The 18,570-nt window shown below is 44.9% G+C and overlaps 1 protein-coding gene across 8 annotated transcripts in view; it reads left to right on the top strand.

The window, feature by feature from the left end:
• The window catches only part of abi1a (abl-interactor 1a), a 42,899-nt gene that overhangs the window by 18,215 nt on the left and 6,114 nt on the right, over nucleotides 1–18,570 (top strand). For 5 of the 8 annotated variants that reach the window (XM_076721393.1, XM_076721391.1, XM_076721396.1 and 2 more), the window contains exons 3-7: nucleotides 6,103–6,279; nucleotides 11,039–11,053; nucleotides 11,726–11,829; nucleotides 12,406–12,558; nucleotides 17,631–17,731. In XM_076721393.1, coding sequence (XP_076577508.1) covers nucleotides 6,103–6,279; nucleotides 11,039–11,053; nucleotides 11,726–11,829; nucleotides 12,406–12,558; nucleotides 17,631–17,731 — 550 coding nt within the window. The remainder of the gene's footprint in view (nucleotides 1–6,102; nucleotides 6,280–11,038; nucleotides 11,054–11,725; nucleotides 11,830–12,405; nucleotides 12,559–17,630; nucleotides 17,732–18,570) is intronic. The other 3 variants (XM_076721394.1, XM_076721392.1, XM_076721388.1) reach the window with 1 other exon arrangement.

The raw sequence follows: 18,570 nt of genomic DNA, 5'->3' as shown, positions 1-18,570 counted from the left end.
CTCAACATACTAATGCAACAAAACCACAAGTTGTCCCAATGACACAGCTGAAATACCACATTTCCAAGCTCTATTCACGTCTGCGTTTCCACATTCCACAGAAGCAACACGTCTGGGGCCCTTCTCCGAGGAAGCTATTTCAGGAAATGTAGGAAATAACTGTAGGTCGAGAAAAGGTGGGCGCAGCAGGAAAAAAGCGCGCTTCATTGTGAGATAGCCTGAACACACTGAGCTTTACAGATAGTTCAGACTCTCAGGGTTGAACTTAATAGCTTGAGCGTGGCTTTGCCGAGAAGGAGCGCCCGGGCTCGTTCAACGTTCCCCTCGAACAAACCGACAAAGAGACGTTTGCGACCATATCTGGCTGTCATCACCTGTTAGCGGCTCCGACCATTGAGATAAATCCCCTCGTACAGAAAGCCTGAAATCGAGGTTCAAATGTGTTTAAGAGACGTGCGCCTCGTAGTTTTATCTGCTCGTAATCCCACAGAACAAGGATTTCCAATTCCTGGACTGCTGTAGAGACGAGCTTATCGTAGCTCTCAGCCAGGAACGGCCTTTAATAAGACCTTGTGCCACGTCTTATTTCATAATCATGTGTGGTTCTGGTTTATGATAGTACACGCCAGTAAAAATAGTCCATGTCCTAATGTTCTTGGACAGACTACCATGGGAACTGAGTACTTTTCTGTGTGTGTGTGTGTGTGTGTGTGTGTGTGTGTGTGTGTGTGTGTGTGTGTGTGTGAAGAAGATGCCTTTCTGCCAGTTTGCAGAAATATTTTTAAGTGTTATTATCATGTACAGTCGAAGTCTGTCATCAACCATTGGCACATTTGTCTGGTCTGGCTAGCCACACATGCATGCATACACACACACACACACACACATATGCAGTGGTATGTAGGGTGTGTTTGTCTAGCAGCAGGCTTTTCCCCGTGCTGTGTGTAAGCTCCCTACTACGCCTACAGTACATGCTCTGCAGCTTTTTTGTTTGTCCGTGCGTTTGTGCATAGCAGGCGTTTTATTGAGGATATCATCCCGAGGCCAGTCTGCCAAAGAGCTGAAAAGGCTTTTTTTTTTCCTCCCTCTCTCTCTCACATGTGCTGAAGTGAAACCGGCTGTCTCAACTCCATATCAAAGTCTGTAGACATGTTTTTTCTTCTTCTTCTTTTCTCTCATCTCTTCTTACCCTCCACAATCGTGTGTGTGTGTGTTTGTCTGGTGGGAAGTTGTCAAGTTACGTTGGCAAAAGGCTTCGAAATTCCATTCCTGGTCCTTTGATTGGTTGAGAGGTTTATGCTCCTGATGTTGGGTGGACGCGTTCTGTCGATGTGTGGCCCGTTTCCTCAAATACTGCCTCTAGTCTGAGCAGTGTGGCCGGGTCAGAGAAGTTCACCATTGGAAGGATCACGCACTCAAAAAGCTGCTGGATGAACTCCATTGCTCCATTGCAGACACCTGATTTATTGTCTGAGTCAAACATAAGCTATACCAAACACACAGAGAACAACACACAATGGGGGAAGAGACATTATTTATTAACACACCTGCAGTGATAGAAGGCAAACAATGATGAATGCTACACAGCGAGTTTTCCTTTTTAAAAGTTTCTCATCTTTATGGCTTTTAAAGTTTGACAAAAAACTGCCAAAACACAGAACCTCAAACAGAAAAACATTGCATGGAAGTTAGGGTTGAAATCAACTGTCAAAGATATACATGATGTATATCACATTATCAATGCTGTGATATAGTTCACTCTCTGGAAACGGACAGGAACATCCATGCTTGGATAATCCAACAAAAATGTTCAAAAATCATCGGCCACAGTGGACTAAAACACTCAGACATGTTAAAGGGATCAGAATCAGAAAAACTTTTGTCTTTCACGTGGTTCACACAGGTTTACATAGAATAAATGTCCATGTATATACATACATCGCTGGATACCACAGTATGAGAAGCATAGCAGAATCTGTGGCGGCTGACAAATTGATGTCATGTCACTGAGTATCATCATATTGTCCAACCCTAAGTCAAGTACAGTCTGTGGCCTCATATAAATCCCCCACCCATCCCCAGGTGGGCAAACATGTCAGCGTTTCATTGAGGGACACGTTATCACGTCACCAGATTCCTGCTTGTTGAGGTTCAAACATTTAAAAGAGTCGTTCCCATGTCCTGTCGGGAGTGCAGCCGCAACCAAAATAGCAACAATCTGGATTAAAAGGAAATAAATAACAAATCACAAATATTTAGGCAGTTGTTGCTACTAACAACACAACAAGGATCTCTAATCTTGGCGACCACTGCGCTGACTCACCAGTATCCCAAATTGGGAAGAACTTTTCCAGTCCAAAGTGATCTCGACTGGATTTTTTTCCTCTCTGGCTTGAACATGTGGATGACGATGGTGGTGCTGGCGGCAGTTCCAATGTATGACCTAGATCCTCAAACTAGTCACATAGGTGGGTGACTCTTTTCTGGGCGTGGGAAGAATTGGGTTTAGAGGGATGAAGAAAAGACGAAACTAAAAGGATGCAGGAGGAAGGAAGAATAGAAGATAATGGAGGCGATGAGTAAAAAGAGTGGTTCAAAAAACACAAGGCAGCGAGAAGTGGGGGCCCTTAAATCCTAAAAGCCTGTAACTGATGGATTAGCCAAACACCAGAGCCAAAACTGCTCCGTGTTCTGGGAAAGCACCCGCAGGCCTCCAGCATATGGGTGACAGTGGTTGAAAACACATGTGAATCATCCACCTTTCAGCTTGGCAAGATGTATTCAGAGTTCAGCCTCTTTCCACCTAAACAGATGGACCACTGGGATCAAGCAAACGCCTTTAGTGCCAGTTGAAAAGTCAGAAGAACCACTTGAGGAAAGAGTCAGAGTATTAAGTAGCTATTACTCAGATTGGAGCTCCCCGCTGGGTCAGTCGAAAGGGGTCAAGCCAGAAGGCCTTTTTCTACTTAGACCTTTGCTTTTTTGTCAGATCCATTTAACATTCTTTGGGCACCGGTCAGCGGATTAGAAAAGCACTCTCGACAGGGTGTAGCCACTCGCTGCGTGAAAGTTGTGGTTTGGAGTTTACCCTTCTGTCAACACTTCTGTAACATCAGCTCGCACTGTTACAGCAGGGCTGTTTTCCCGGCATACAGGAAGGAGATGAACTCACAGCACCTCGCCTTCTCACTTCCCTCCCTTGCCAGCTGCGATGATGTTTGTCCACCCGCTTCTCTATGATAAGCGAATGTGTCGAGCCAAGACCAGATGCTTTCCCAATTTAGCTGCATGTTTCAACAACAGATGCCTTGTTTAGGAGGAGTTTCTTTCAGTGGTTTGTAGTGAAACTCTTTTTGAGTTTTGGTTGAGAACCACCTCTTTCCCATAATATCTTTCGATAACAATAGCCTTGCTTCCATCAACGTGTTCTTATGTGTGTTCTGAAGCGCAAAGAAAATCCATGGAAATGGGAAAAAAAGTTTTACACTCACTTCAGGTGGTGTTCGGCCCCTCTGACAAGGAGTTAATGCCCTTAATGGGAGATGGAACACCTTTTCCGGATAACTTGTGACATAATGAACATTTAACAAATGACTCATCAGCTGTTTTCACTCTTAGACGAGTAGTAGAAGCTGTTTCTGCTGTGAAAAAATTCTTGAAGACCTCTCTTCATTTTTCTGCCATGCATGGCCAAGGCTCGTCCTTCCTTGAGGTTTATTGGCAGTTGACAGCTGGTTTGGCGGTTCTTAACCTCTACTTCTATTCTTTTTACTGCAGCCATGTGTAACATAGCCTGTACTGCCAACTTCTTACGAAACGATACCTTGCATAACCTAGTTCAGTCACTCCAAATCAGTTGATGGAAATGCGCCTAATTCACATTTTAAAAGTTTGCTCTAAATTCACCTGACCGTGATGGAAACACGGCTTTCGTCCCATGACTTTACAAGGTGTTGAGGCGAGTTTGGAAGTAAATCCAAGCAAGGATCCCTCCTCCTCCTTTACTCCTTCCTCTTTCCGAGTCCATTACAGCCACCACTCCCCTGCAAATGGAAGCCGAAAAGGCTGATTAGATTTTAGCCTAGTTCTTTCCAGATGATCATGATTTATGACAGTTTGAAATTTGGGCATTATCTCTGAGCTGTGGAGTCAAGTTATTAGCTCATGTCCAATCGTAGCGGAGGCCTTACACCACCGGGCCTTGAAATGCTGCGAAAATGGAATAAGCAAAAGACTTTGTCACCGCAGTTCTTGTTTTTAATAAGAAAAGTCTCGTGTTCTGGCAGCAGAGCTCAGGTTAAAAACGATGGCTGTAGTCAATGCTCTGTCATCGCTCTTAATTCAAGCAGACACAACAGGGTATTGGAACAGAACGGATGTTTCCCCCTTTGTATGGGAAGTCTCGGTGGGAGCAATTATGTATGAACAACTTTGCCTGTTATGAAATATTAATTCCCCTTTTTTCTGTCATTTCCAACAATCCTTTCCTGCACCCCTGTTGTCCCTTAAGAGGTAACATCTTCTTTTTATCTGATTACTGGAGCTTGTCACCTCTGAAGTCTGTATCTCATTAATGTCACAGTTAGACTTGATTAGATTAGACTTGATGTAGTCCAGAGATGTCAGCACTTCCTGCACTGTATTGGACCACATTTACTGTAAGTCCACCAGAGTTGTTGATCCCCTCAGCGCTGGGATGAGTGATACTTGAAAGCTAAGCCGTCCATGCAGTAGAACAGTGCAGCATAAAGAGACAGAGCTCAGTCCAGCTCCAGATCCCCATGGCATGAAAGGAATCCTCTGTTGGCGCTGGTCGCTGACTCCTTCCTCCCCGTGAGAGGCCATCGTTTTACTGGTCTGTCCTCAGCAGACATTGCAGCCTTTCATCTCTCAGAGGAAGGGCAGCTGCTCCTGGGCTCCTCTCGGTTTGCTGGGAGTGTGCAGGCGGAGCAGGGAATGGAAATGCAGTGGGATGGTGTTGAGGTCTGTAGAAGATGTTCAAACATGATGGACGATACGCCCTCTCGATGGCAGTCCAATAACGATCAATTAATTGTTTATCAAGCAAAGAATGTGAGACTTCTTTGGTTCCAGCTTCTCAAATGTGAGGATTTGCTGCTTTTTTTTCTGCTTTATAGCACGACGAATTGCAAATCTCTGGGTCTGGGATTGTTGGTCAGACCAAAAAACAGTTCGAAGACGTCATCTTGTCCCATTGTGATGGAAAATGTTCACTATTTCTGCCATTTAATCTGGCACACAATTAAACAAGTAATTAAATAATCATCAGATCAGTCCATAAGGAACATGATCAGTACTTGTAGAGCTATAGTGGCCAATATTAGCTACATATCCATCTATCTGGAGAAACTGTAGATCTACTGCCTCATTCGAGCCATAATGCAGTATTGTTAATGATCAAACATGCAGGTTATAGAAGGATGGCATAAGTTATGTTTTGTCATTTGGAGCCAGCAGTGTGCAAGAGTATCCAATGCATTTTTAAAGTAATTAGATTTTGTAAAGCAGATTGGGTAGTTAATCGAACATTGGTTCAATTTCAATAGCAAAACACTGTGGCTCTCCAGGAGCATAAATAATGCATCGCAGTTTGGCCCCGGCATTTTGCAAAAGGAAGATGAAAGACATTTTTCAGTTCAGTTGTGAAAATAGGATTTAGATACACAACAGACTTAATTTTATTCTTTTGATTATGAGAGCAGTGTTCTTCCACTCGATGTTCGCTTCAGTGACATTTCATCACATCGCTTTCAGTTCTAACTTGTCACTCTCAATCTTTACATTTGTACGTTTCTGTGTATTTTTGCGTGTTGAATTTTTGAAGTCAGAAATGTTCACACACGTGCTTCAGTCATCATTCTGTTCAGGACCCGCTCTGTACCGCAATCCATTTTATTAGCGTGCGTTCGCTGTTGTAAAAAGATTACGACCTTGGTGATGAAAAGCACAGCCTCATGATTTAATTAAACCTTCTTAAGCTGCTGTATGACGAGTTCATTCAGTCCCAGAGGTCCCTGCTGCTGCGCTTCCACTTTGGCATCGATCACATCCTGTCGTCTGTCCTCGCTGTGTCATTTACAGACGGTGGACATCCATAAAGAGAAGGTGGCCAGGCGGGAGATCGGGATCCTGACCACCAACAAGAACACGTCGAGGACCCACAAGATCATAGCGCCAGCCAATATGGAGCGGCCGGTCAGGTACATCAGGAAGCCCATTGACTACACTGTACTGGACGACGTCGGCCATGGCGTTAAGGTGAGCAGACTCCCTTTTCGTCCTGGTTTCATGTGCTTATTCTCTGCTCCCGATCTGCTTCCTCTGCACTCAGTCCATTAGTTTATCTCTGCTTCTGTTCTTCCTCTTTCTTCTTCTACTATATCTAATTTTCCTCCCTTCCCCCCCTCCTCTCTTCGCTGCCAGAGGTATTCCTATCTCCCTCCTTCTCATCTCTCTCCCACTTTGACTCGTTTTCTCGCTCACACTCCATCTCTTGTGCTTTCTCTTTCATCTTCAGAAAGCACCCCTTCTGACCCTACAGGAATATGTTTCAGTGTGGGTTGGTGGGAGCGGGTTGGGGGTGGAGATGAACTAAAAAAGTGATTACATCATGTAGCTTTCAGTCAAAAGCTCTATTCTTAGAGTGTTGTGAAAACGGCGAGGGGAGACAAATTTGTGAGACGGTTTTAAAGGCACTTAGGCCCAGGCCACCCTCGTAATCTCATTCTCCAGTTTCTCTAATCCTGAATGATGTCACAGTTAGATTTGTACTTAATTTTCACATCAGTACGATCTGAGAGGCTGGGAGGAGGCTGATTTTGATGTGATAGACTCTCCCGAGTAGAAACCGATGATCCAAGCGTGACATTTTCACTCCCTCTGTGCCATTAGGGCTCGCTTTAGGGGTCACTGGGTCGGCCTTACAGTGGTGGTAATGACATCATTTCCTCACGGCCGCAGGCATTTTTGCGATCTCCACCCTCCCCCTTGAGCGTCCTCTGCTCCATCAATCAGCCAATCAATTGCAGCTTTCAGACAGATTGGATTAGAGGCCCGCCATTACCGTCCCGTATTGTCAGTCTCAATTTACTGCGTAGGGAATTACACCGGACCCCCCCGTCATGGTGGAACACTGTGATGAAGCATTTTATTTGGGCGTGTTTCTCCATGACAGGGACGGCTCTTCACTGCTTATCATGAACGTTATGTACTTAAAAGTGTATGAAGACGTTGTTTATGACGTGCAGTAACTATTTCTTTGGAACTCGTTCCAAGAGTGAGTTGAGGAAAAACTACTACTGCTGAATCTGAAATCCTAAATCCACCATTCAGCAGGACCTCCAAGTTCTGAACATGTTGTATCTCTGTTTTTTGGGGACCAGCAGCTGATAACAGTGACTATGTGAACGCTTACATCCGCAACTACTCGTAAACCCACAACTTGTTGCTGGCTCGCTGTCTCCCCCTGCGTCCAGTGTTTGTGCTAAGCTAAGCTAATTAACTCCTGGCTCTAGTTCTTTAACTTGTGCACAGACCTCCTGCCAAGAAAGTGAACAAGCTCGTTTCTCAAAATTAAATCTTATGTCCAAACAGAATTCCTCTACAACGATTTAGTATTCATATTTATATCTTAATTTTTGATATCCAAAAAAAGTCCCATGCAGGTAATGTGATAAACAAGTGAACACAAGTTGTTAATGAGGAAAAACTTAATTTAATTCATGTACATCCCCAAAAGTGGGCACATTTATTAAATCGATAGATTAAATTGATAAAGCTCTAATTCCATTTAGCAGCTCCTCCGGCACTTTTAATCATGTCACATGATCTGCACCAGCAGATTGTATCTACCCAGTTATCAGAACTGTAGAGGCCACAAATTTCTTTTATTTTTCCTTATTACAATGATGAATGGTGACGATCATGTGAAATGATCAAACGCCCCAGAACAGCTGCTTCCAAAGTCTTCACTCTAAATATGATTTCATAACGCTCGTTCTTTTTCAAAGAGTCACAGGGCGAAAATCAAGCAAAATCCCAGTGACTCACCCACAGGTCTGACTCTGCTGCGCTGGATTAACCAGAAGAGTGGCTCAAAACTCAGATAGCACGACATCATCGCACAATAGTGTCAAATTACTGAAACCATCCAGCTTCACGGCTGCTTCCAGAGCGTTTGATGCGTCTATTTTAGGAACATTACGTATGACTCTGGGCCTAATCTCAGTGGATTTTCTCCTTTTTAAATGTCTTCATGCTGCATTTAGTTAGTGAATATGAATATGGGGAACACACCCACACACACACACACACACACACACACACACACACACACACACACACACACACATTATCTGGCAGCAGTCCTACATCATTCACCTCCTCTCATCTATGCACGTCACAGCCCAAAGAGCCAATCAATACTCAACATCAATACTCCATATTAATTCATATAGTATCCTGTGATGGCTGCTGTCAGATGCCAGGCTTGTATAGAATATCTACCGCCATGGTTTACTTACAGACCAGAATCAATACTTTAATGGGAGTTTAAATCATGTCTATTGCCTCCAGTTAACTGTGAAACTCGCCACATCTGCGAGCGTTTGCGCTGGCCTGAATGTTGAATTGGTGTCGCAGCCTCACAGAGCATCTGTATAATTAAAGCACGAGCTGTAACAGAGAAGACACATCGTGCAGCGCTCACGTACATTATTGTTTAGAAGCTGTTCAAAGGGAAAAGAGCAGGTGAAATTCGTCCAGTGGATCAGATTCTTCTCTGAACGCTGCAGCATCGTATCAGTATTAAGTGGAATGGCACAGCTGACTGATCGGGATGTTCCTGCACCTCGAGGCGGCCTGACAGCGACGTGATGCTTTTCACTTTTAATACCAAAGATGAGATTTATTCTCCCAGTCAGCTGATGTTTAATCTAGTCAGCGGGGCTTTTGGGAATCCAGGGACGCTGATGTCAGGTGTTTGGAGTTAGATTTCAATCCTTTGATATTTTGTGCTGCGGCGGTTTACAGGATTAGCTTAAAGGGATGGTTTGAGTTTTGGGGGAATTTTGATGTTTCTGTTACTTGATTCGACAAAATCGAGTGTTTTTTTTTTTTTTTTTAAGTCACCATTCTCTGAAATTACGTGGTTGATTTGGCGACGCCTGTGGTCAACGTGTAACACAAAAAACAGGTGAATACCACAGCAAACACTCCTCGAGCAGCTCAGAAATACAGCAGGAGAGCAGCTTTCTGTTGACAGTGCAGCCAAACAAACTCACATTGTTTGAATGCAGAAGTCAGTCAAATATTCAGCACGAGGTGTTCAGCTGACTGTGGCCGCTTGTTGCATCACTTCCTGCGATATTTACGAGAAATAAAAAAATGCCTGAAAGTGAAAGTGTTGTTTTATTGACGCATTTCAGCGCTAACAACAAAAGCCTCCTGGTGTTTGGCCAGTTGCATGTTTTTAATGTGAAGCAGCTGCAGGAGGAAATGGTCGGTTTGCATCAGAGGTAGTTTAGGACAGTTCTGAAGTGATGTAAAGACACTGAGCTGCGAGAAATTAGGCTAATCTTGTGTTAATCCGGCGTGGAAATGCCATACCCCGGCACAAACTGTTAAAATGAACAGAGAGAGAGCTCGTTACAGGATGTAAATATATTTAATGGCTACAAAAAAGGCAACCATAGATAACACATAAACATGAAAATCCTAAGAATTCAAATTTTAGATCTGCTAACTAGTCAATGAGCCGGTCAGCCACGTTTTTTAGGATTTCATCGTCAGGTCAGTGAGTCATTTTGAAATTCTTGATTTTGAATTTTTAGTAGCTTTCACACACAAACCAATAAGCCACCGTGTCATGTGATCATGTGTCACGGCTTCTGCTCGTCTTCCTGTTTGGACTCTCTTTGTTGGAGTGTATCCTTTGTGATTACGCTAACCTCAGGAAGTGTGTGTGTCCTTTCTGCTGAACATTGACCCCCGGCAGACTCGCCCGACTCTGACAGACTGCATTGCTCCAGATTTGCACCCCAGCCCGACATGCTAAGCCTTTTTGGACTTGATAACGACCTTAATCTGAACCTGTCTGTCCATAATTCAACTTGGATGTTACTAAAGCATTTCCATGCTGCCAGTCTGCTTCGTGCAGCAAAACAGAGATCCAGCATTTGCCAGGGAGATAAGGGAGGGCAGTCGTCGGCCTGGGCGTTTCTAGCATGACCTAGATTGGAAATTGAATCTCGTCCAGCTCTGATAACCCGGAGAGTGTGAAATTTGAGCGTGAGATTTACGGTGTTTTCTGTTTTTAAAGAGGCAGAGATGGCTTCGTGCTCTGCCCTGTGCTGTGAATTTGCCTTCAGTTTCATTTTCTCTCCCTCGCCTGGTCTTGTGATGCTACAATGCTTTCTGCAAAGGCCACTGGGGAAGCTGCATTATAGATGAGCCACTTGACTCTGCAGTTGTCAAACCCCACTGCTATGTTGGCTCTATATTCTCTTTGACATCAGCCCACACAAGCACCAAGGTGGCTTTTTCTCGCTGCCAGTAATGTGATCAGCTGAAATTATTTGGTCAAAACCTGGATATTTGCAAAAACAATGAACCAAATGAACACACAGATGCTCAGTAGACTTTTTGTGAGGCAGCTTTTTGATGCACGAAGGTAAATTGTTGGGCCTCACGCACTCTGTTAAGACATAACGTGTCCACAGTAGCTCTGCCATCAGATCCCTGCTCCTTCCTTCCAGTCTGCCTGTGGCACTGGGTGTGGTGCTGTGGGTCTAAGTAAAGAGAGCACCAGTCAGGAGCCACAGTGTTTTCCCTTGGTAGCATGACTTGTATCTGCTGACCCGGCCAGGTCTTGCTAAATGTTTACTCAGTGTAAATACAGCGGGGAGTCATTTTTCTGCTGCTCGCCTGTACGTTGACTTCTGCTGATCCGTTTGGACGTGGCCATTTTGACTTTCTGTCTCTCTCTTCTGTCTTTTTTTCCCCCCTTCGCCCACGTAAGTGGCTAAAAGCCAAGGTAAGTCTGGTTTGTCACATGACCCCTTTTCCTAGAGTCTATTATTGATAGATTCGTCCGACTCCCTTGCACAGCAGACCCTGATTCATGTGGTTATTGTTGTCAGCTCCCATGTTATCCCCATTAACCGTCTTGTACTCCTTGTAGTCCTCTTAGCCTAGAACTCAGTCTGAGGCTCTGTAACATCCTCCTCGTCAGTTCACCAACTGTGTGTGTCATTTACTTTACATGTCGTGTAGTTGTCCATATATGTTCTGTTGTTTCTTATAGGCTCCCCAGACAAAGCACGTACTGTATATATGTACTTTTTTCTGATAGAGTATTACTCTATGATGTGAAATTTGCTGTATTTTATTCAGATAGTTACAGTATGTGTTTGTTAAGACACAAGTGCTTTGCAAGAAGCCTTGTTGAACCTAACCCAGCGTTTTCTAACCTGCATTCAGCAGCGAACACCCTGTGGCCGAGTTAAACACACGCTGGGCTGGCGTTACATAACCCTTCAGATATTACCAGCTGATACACATATACAGTACATGTCAGCTGTTGAAGAGTCGTCTGGGCAGCCTGTAACTTTTGATTTTTGTCACACAAGCAGTAATCACCCACACGGTCTGAAGTAATCTGTTTGTTAAACAAGCATCTTTGGGTTTTTTTTTCTTCCAACCACAGCAACATGGAAACAATCAGTCAATCAGAGGAGGAACGCTATCGAGGACCAATCCGCCGACGCAGAAGCCGCCGAGCCCTCCCATGTCAGGGCGCGGCACGCTCGGGTAAGAGCTCCACTTCCAACCCGAGAGGAATCCTCTAATTATCAAACACAGAATGGAAGAAAAACAAAACAAAAACAGAGCTCTTGTGGAGACAGTCACATTCATTATTTTTTTCTTTTTATAAATATATGAGGTGAAGAGGAAGATGGCGCTTTCCTCTGAGCTAACAAGAGGCCCCAGGACATAATGTTTCCAGTGTGGTTGTGATGGCTGTGTTTTGTGGTTTTGGCTCACATTCACACACATTTCTGCACATTTTGAATGACAAAACTGATGCAAGTGAAGCCAGAGGAAATGGATCCAAGTCTGGGGACTTTTATCTGTTAGTGTGGCGAAGCTCCCACACCCTGATGAACCCTGTCGTCATGATGCGCTGCAGCAGGCGGCGACACTGATCAGATATTAATTCTAAAGGTAAACTTCCAGCCTGTCGGACGTGATCCAGCTGGGTAAACTGATAGGATTTACAGCGCTCCAGTGAACCTGGCTTTGATAGTAGGATTTGCACAGTTGTGATCATTGCCGTCCTTCATTTATCCTTCTTTGCCTTTCGTTTTCCACCTCCGGCCGCTGCAGACGCAACACGCCATTCAAGACCCTGGAGCCAGTGAAGCCGCCAACGGTGCCCAACGACTACATGACCAGCCCGGCCCGACTCGGCAGCCAGCACGGGCAGCAGCACAGCCCCGGACGCACGGCGTCGCTCAACCAGAGGCAACGCACACACAGGTAGATACGAAAAGAGGACGCACACACTCTGTCACATGTGTGTAAATCTACTGCTGATCAACAGGCTGTTCTGATAATTGATCATCTTTGAAGTCATTTGTCAGGTTCCAGCCTAAATTCATTATCTTTGGGTTTCTGCTATTTGAGACAAACAATTACAAGCCACCACTGTGGGCTTTATGAGCTGTGATGTACAACAATTTACTGCTATTTTCATACATTTTACAGAGTAAACAACCAAAACATAATCAAATTAATCAAAAAGGAAAGTAATTACTTGCAACGAGACATGATGGCTTATGCTCATATTTCTTTGTACTTTGGAAATTGTGGACACATTCATGATACTACTACTACAAGATCAATCCGAACACACACACAATGACACACAAGTTGAAGTCAAGTCAGGTTTATTTATATAACCTAAAACGTTAAAAGAAAAACCTGCAGGACGAGCAGCAGAAGGTGAATCCTTTTCCCAAACAGACATGCAGCAGCTGTGCAGAGCAGAGGGACGGAGTGCTAGTAGACCTGTAATGTAGAGAAATTACAGCACACCTACAAGAAGTACAAGGTGCTAGAAGCAGAATCATGATAAACAAATGAGGAGTTCATGTGGAAGCAAAATGCAGCATATAAACAGCTTTAAGAAGCAGTTTGAAGTGCAGTAAATTAAATAAGTCAAGCTGGCAGTAGACATGTTTTTTTACTTCAACGTATCATCATGAAGTAAATGTTGGTTAAACAACGTAACGGCCTCAGAATAAGGACACCATCAGAGTTTAGACTGGTTCCCTGAAAGCCTCGCTTTGACTGTGCAGTTCAGATTCCCACTGGGTGATCGAGTCCCACTGGCGCCATTTCTCTGTGCCTTCATGTCTCCATTATAGACTAAGTTACCGAATGAACTCAAGCTTTCTCTGATAATGTCTTCTTAGGAGACATTGTCACTTTCCTTCTTGAGTGAACGTGCTCGATGGTGTTGATCGTTTCCTCACAGGAACGAGAACACGAACGAGGTGTGTGTGCTGTGTTTTTGTGGTCGCTGGGCTCCGGAAAATGATCCAATTTGTGTTTGCGACAGCGGCACCAGCAGTAATACCTCTTGGGAATGCTTGGGGGGGTGAAGAGTTGTCTGTTACCACTTTAAAGCAAAGTATAAATGTGGGAAGATAATGTGGAGTTAATAATATCAGACTGATGGCAGCCATCTGTTGCCCCCCCCCCCCCCCCCCCCCGCTGATACGGTTAAGTCTGAGCTGAAAACTTCATGGATGAAACCTGCAGCTGAATTGTTAATCAACTTTGCAGCTTTTAATGGAGAGCCGTGCAGGTGCTTATGCTGTTTTGCCTATTTTTGCACAGGCGTGAGTGGAATTAGCGGTCCTGCTGCACCTCTAAACTGAGCGCTGAATGTGCACTCAGTGTTTCAGTAATGTGAGAAAAGCATCTCTCTAAAACACCAGCGGTCCCCTTCATGCCAGGTAGTTCTCGTCTCTTCATTTGGTTCAGCAGCTCCGAGCACTTTCGCGCCTCTTCCTCCTCTCCGCTGCACTAAATCCAGCGTTTGTCTGACAGGGCTCGCAGTGTTTCTTAGCGTAGCCTGAATCACTCCGATATTAATATCTGTAAAAGCCTCTGATATAAAGTGCTGTTTCAAAACACCCCTAAGTCCTCTGCAGCATGGAAACCCTTGAACATGGCTCTCAAGGTTTGTTACCCAGAAACCTCCACGAGGAGGAAGCCGCAGACGCTTTCATCAAATTTGAGTTACGAGTGAGCGAAGTCGCCTCATTAGCTAAAAAGGCTGTTATGCTGACTGCGATGCTCATAAATATTGCATAACTTTTTATTTTGCCCACCCTCGGCCCGACTTCTCATGTACGTGTGCGCAGAGCTGCTCGCTCACGCAGAAGTTCCCCGGAGCTGCTTCTCCTTTAACGAGGAAAACCAAACTCCAGGTCTTCTTGTAATTACTGCCTTCAAATGCTCGAAGGCTGCAGAGCAACAGCATCATCTGTCCGGCATCGCCGCAGATCTGTGGTTTAAAGCCACCCTCGTGTCCCTTTAACAACCTGGCGCTGTCCTCAGTCGGGCTGCGGCTGATATTGCTGTGGCATCACTATTTGATTACACAGGCTTGAAGTCGGCTGTGCTTATTCAGCTCGTCAGTCTCTGCCATCCTCAGCTGAGCTTTAAATTCAATATCAGCGTCTGCTGTGTGTTCCCTGTTATTATCTAATATCTCTCTGTGGGAATTGTCGGTCATATTCAGGTAGAAAACGTGCTTATTACAGTCGCTGTAGTAGCCTGGTGAGACAACTGGATTACCAGGATTCCTGCTCATCCCAGCAAGCAGGAGATGCATCTGAGATATGACCCTGCTTCATTCTTTCTTCATTTTAAAGCAGATTAAAAGTAATATCATCTCCCTGAAGGCTAAAGGGTGAAGGTGACCGTGTCCTCGGTTTTGTCCCCAGCAGGGGACCTTTGCCACCGTTCCCCATCTATCTCCTACGATTTCCTGTCATCTCTCTACTGCGATCTCCCTTCTCAAGGCGTAAATGCCCAGTTTTAAACACGCTCTGTGAAGTTATGTATAAAATGAAATTGTAGTTCAACTTCAAGTACTTACACAAAGCTTCTCAGACGTGCAGCGGAGGAGCAGAACCGCAGAAGTGAATTAGCTATAAATAAAGCATCTCTATTTCCAGTTTTCTTATGTGACACCAGACGTACATTAGCTTCCTGTTTACCTGCTCGTCACCTTCACACATTTCAACGCACAAATAACAATGACATCACTGCTCTTCAGTCACCGTCATTGTGCTTTATGTGCCGATTCTTTGAGCCCGGAGCTGAAATCTCTTTGCTTTTCTTCGTTAAGATAGATTACAGCATGTTCATACTCTGCTGTTTATGCGCTTCAGGTTATTTATGCACATCTGAAGCCTCAATAACAGTCTTCATTCTTTTGTAAGCAAGCAGCTTTCAGTCTTTTTCATGCTCTTGGCTACTCTGGAAGTCTATTTCTCCCGCTTATGTTGAGTCATATCCTGTCACAATGCCTGAGCTCATACTTTTTACATATTGTTTTTTACTTTTTGTGCCTTTCACTGAGAACAGCGTCTCTCCCTTCATTTGCTCCAGGGATCTTTGTCAGCTGTGAGCGAGTGAGCTGGAACTTTTCTTTTTAGCCCGGCTGATTTATAATCGAGTCACAGTGCAGGGTAGAGGCTGAATGAGCAGGAAGGTGGAGCAGGAGGCATGGAGCTGAGTGCTTTTTTGTTTCCCAGCGAGTGTTTTGAAACAAAAGAAGGACGGGGAAAGCAAAAGCCGGGGATGAGATAAATGGGTTAGCGAAGGAATGGGGAAGTGTTATATAGGGATTAGAATGGATAAATCCAGGACATGAAGATGGGGGAGTGAAGCACGGCGTTCGCTTCAAAAGAGGGATGACACGATATTGTTTAGCTTTCATCCCCACAGACGCGTAGCTCCCACTGCCACCAGCATCCTTCAGAGGGGTAACCCCTGCTGGCTGCGCCTGGAGAGCCCCGGGGCTCCACTGACGTGGATCAGAGCTGAAGAGGGGGATGATGGGAAAAGGGGATAAAAGGATGTTTGGGGGAGGGGGGAGCGAGCCGGGGTTCAGAGGGATGGACGGAATGAGAGGAGACTGCGGGGTAAGGGGTGGAGGTAGACGAACGGGGAATCACTTTACAGGTGAGGAGGAGGAGGGAAGGTTAGGGGTGAGAGGAAGGAGAAGGATCAGCTGAAAGGCAGCGCTGAAAGAGGCTGATATAAAAGGAGAGGTGGGCCGAGGGGCTGGAGCAGAAATGAGGATCAAGGCCAGCCCGAGAGAGGAGGGGGGGCGAGAGCGGGAGGGAGGGGGGATTTAGTCGGCCGGGGCATTGATCTACGAGTCCTGAGGTCAAACTGAGTGAAGCGGCCTCTGCTGAGCTGACATATATTCCCATGTCTGAGATCCTCAGAGGCTGCGCTGCTTTCTTTTGTTTATCGTGCCCTGACTGATCTCTTATTTTTTAATTGTTAAGTAAAAACAAAGTAAAAAAAAAATCCCATTACGAGTTCCCAGAACCCAAACTGACACCTTATTATTACTCTTTTAGTCAAAGCAATAATCACCATCCTGAAACTGATAAATGTACAAAGATATGAAACTTAAAAAATCAGCAAATATCTGCATTTTTCTTTGATAAATAATGTCACTTATAAACTGACCATCAAACTAACATGAAAAATATATGTTTGAATTTGTCACATCTGAAGCGCAGGAACATTTCAGGAGGGAAACTTTCACATACAAACACGCCTCAGATGTGGTTTTTGGGCAGTTCATTTCACATGATGAGAACCTGCGATTTCACGTGTGAATTTGAAGGCGTCACGTGTTAAAACACGACAGAAAACACGCAAAACACACACTCAGACGTGCCTCTTTAGTGAGGGTTTGTGTCGATCGACTGATTGTATCAGCAGTGTTTATACTGGCAGCATCTTCATCTGTGGCTGCAGTTGCACCTCAGATCCATGTGTAAACACTGTTCTCATCAGGCTGTGATGTCTTTTAGTTCATTCACTAAAACTACAGCGCTGCTTGGCAGAGGCTCATGTCGTGGATAACAAAGCATTGTTTTAAAATGGCGCCCTGGACTCGCCCCTTTCTGACGTCAGCTGCCAAAGCAAAGAAAAACTTTTTAGTACACTAAATTAGAGGACGTGAATCCGGGTATTTTTAGGTGTTTCGCATAAAATGGCACAGCTATGAATTTTAACCATGGACTGTATTCCACATTATTATTGTTCTCTGAGTCTTCAGCACAGTGACTCATGCCTTACTGGGTGTAGCTCAGTCCAAACAAGCAAATACACAAACTGAGAGAGGAAGAGGTGAAAATATGGACAGAGGAATGCTTGAGTCATACTGTGAGGTGCAGTGTGGAGTCTCAGAATTCTGAATGGGTCGTCAGCAGCAGAGTCTGTGCTGCGTACCTGCTGTGTTACCTGGTCGTCCAGAATAAAACCGTGTCCTCTCTCTCCTCCCTCAGCGGAAGCAGTGGGGGCAGTAGCAGCAGGGAGAACAGCGGCAGCAGCGGTATTGGCATTCCCATCGCCGTGCCTACACCCTCCATCCCCAACTCTGGACCAGGTGAGCTTCGCTAGCCGCACATCACGCAGCGACGTGGCGTTCAGTGACCACGGGCCAGTCGGCTTTTATCCTCGCTGATGTTAAGCCGAGGCAGGATTGTACTATTTCAGTGGTGTTGATAAGAAAAAAAAGAGCAAATATACTCCAAAAAAACTGTTTTTGCACTTGAAGCTCTTTAACAGTTGAAGTCTGTCCTGTTTGACTTGTGTGAAAGGAGATAACGCTCCGCAAACATTGACAGACAATGGCCTCAGTCTGAGTTTACTTTGGTACATACATTAAACCACAGACAGAGTAACAACGACATAACATGACAGAGTCTTAGCTTTAAGTCCAAAGTGCACGTCTGTGTCTATTTGCACAAACCAGTTTTAAATTATCAACGCCAGGAAACAAGTTTAGGTCTTCAGATGTAATATACACGTGTAAACCAATAACAGGCATTACTTGACAAGGTGTAAATGTGTTGTACTATTTGCAGATAGTGAGAGCACGCTACATAAAGTCTGTGTTTACCAGACAGGGATTATGGAGACCCATTGTGTTCTAAGCACAGCTGATTCTCTATCCTACTGTGTAAATAGGCCAAGCTGCGTTAGGCCTGCTGCTTTATAGTGGAACAGTGAGGCCCACACAGCACCACGCACAAGCTGCACATAGTACTGCACATAGTACTGCATCACACCACGCGAGCCTCAGAGAGTGCTGCGTTCAAGTTCTGCAGGTGGTTTGAGCTGAAGAAGAAGTGTTTTGGGTTTGTTGTAGCAGCTTTTCTGCCTCGGTGCCAGGATCAGGCCGGCAGCTCCGAGCTAACCGCAGCTCTCCCTGCGAGCCCGTCG

Source organism: Chaetodon auriga, chromosome 21, assembly GCF_051107435.1.
Source record: "Chaetodon auriga isolate fChaAug3 chromosome 21, fChaAug3.hap1, whole genome shotgun sequence".
NCBI lineage: Eukaryota > Metazoa > Chordata > Actinopteri > Chaetodontiformes > Chaetodontidae > Chaetodon > Chaetodon auriga.
Note: the sequence above shows the minus strand (reverse complement) of the source record. Positions and strands in the feature narration are given on the sequence as shown.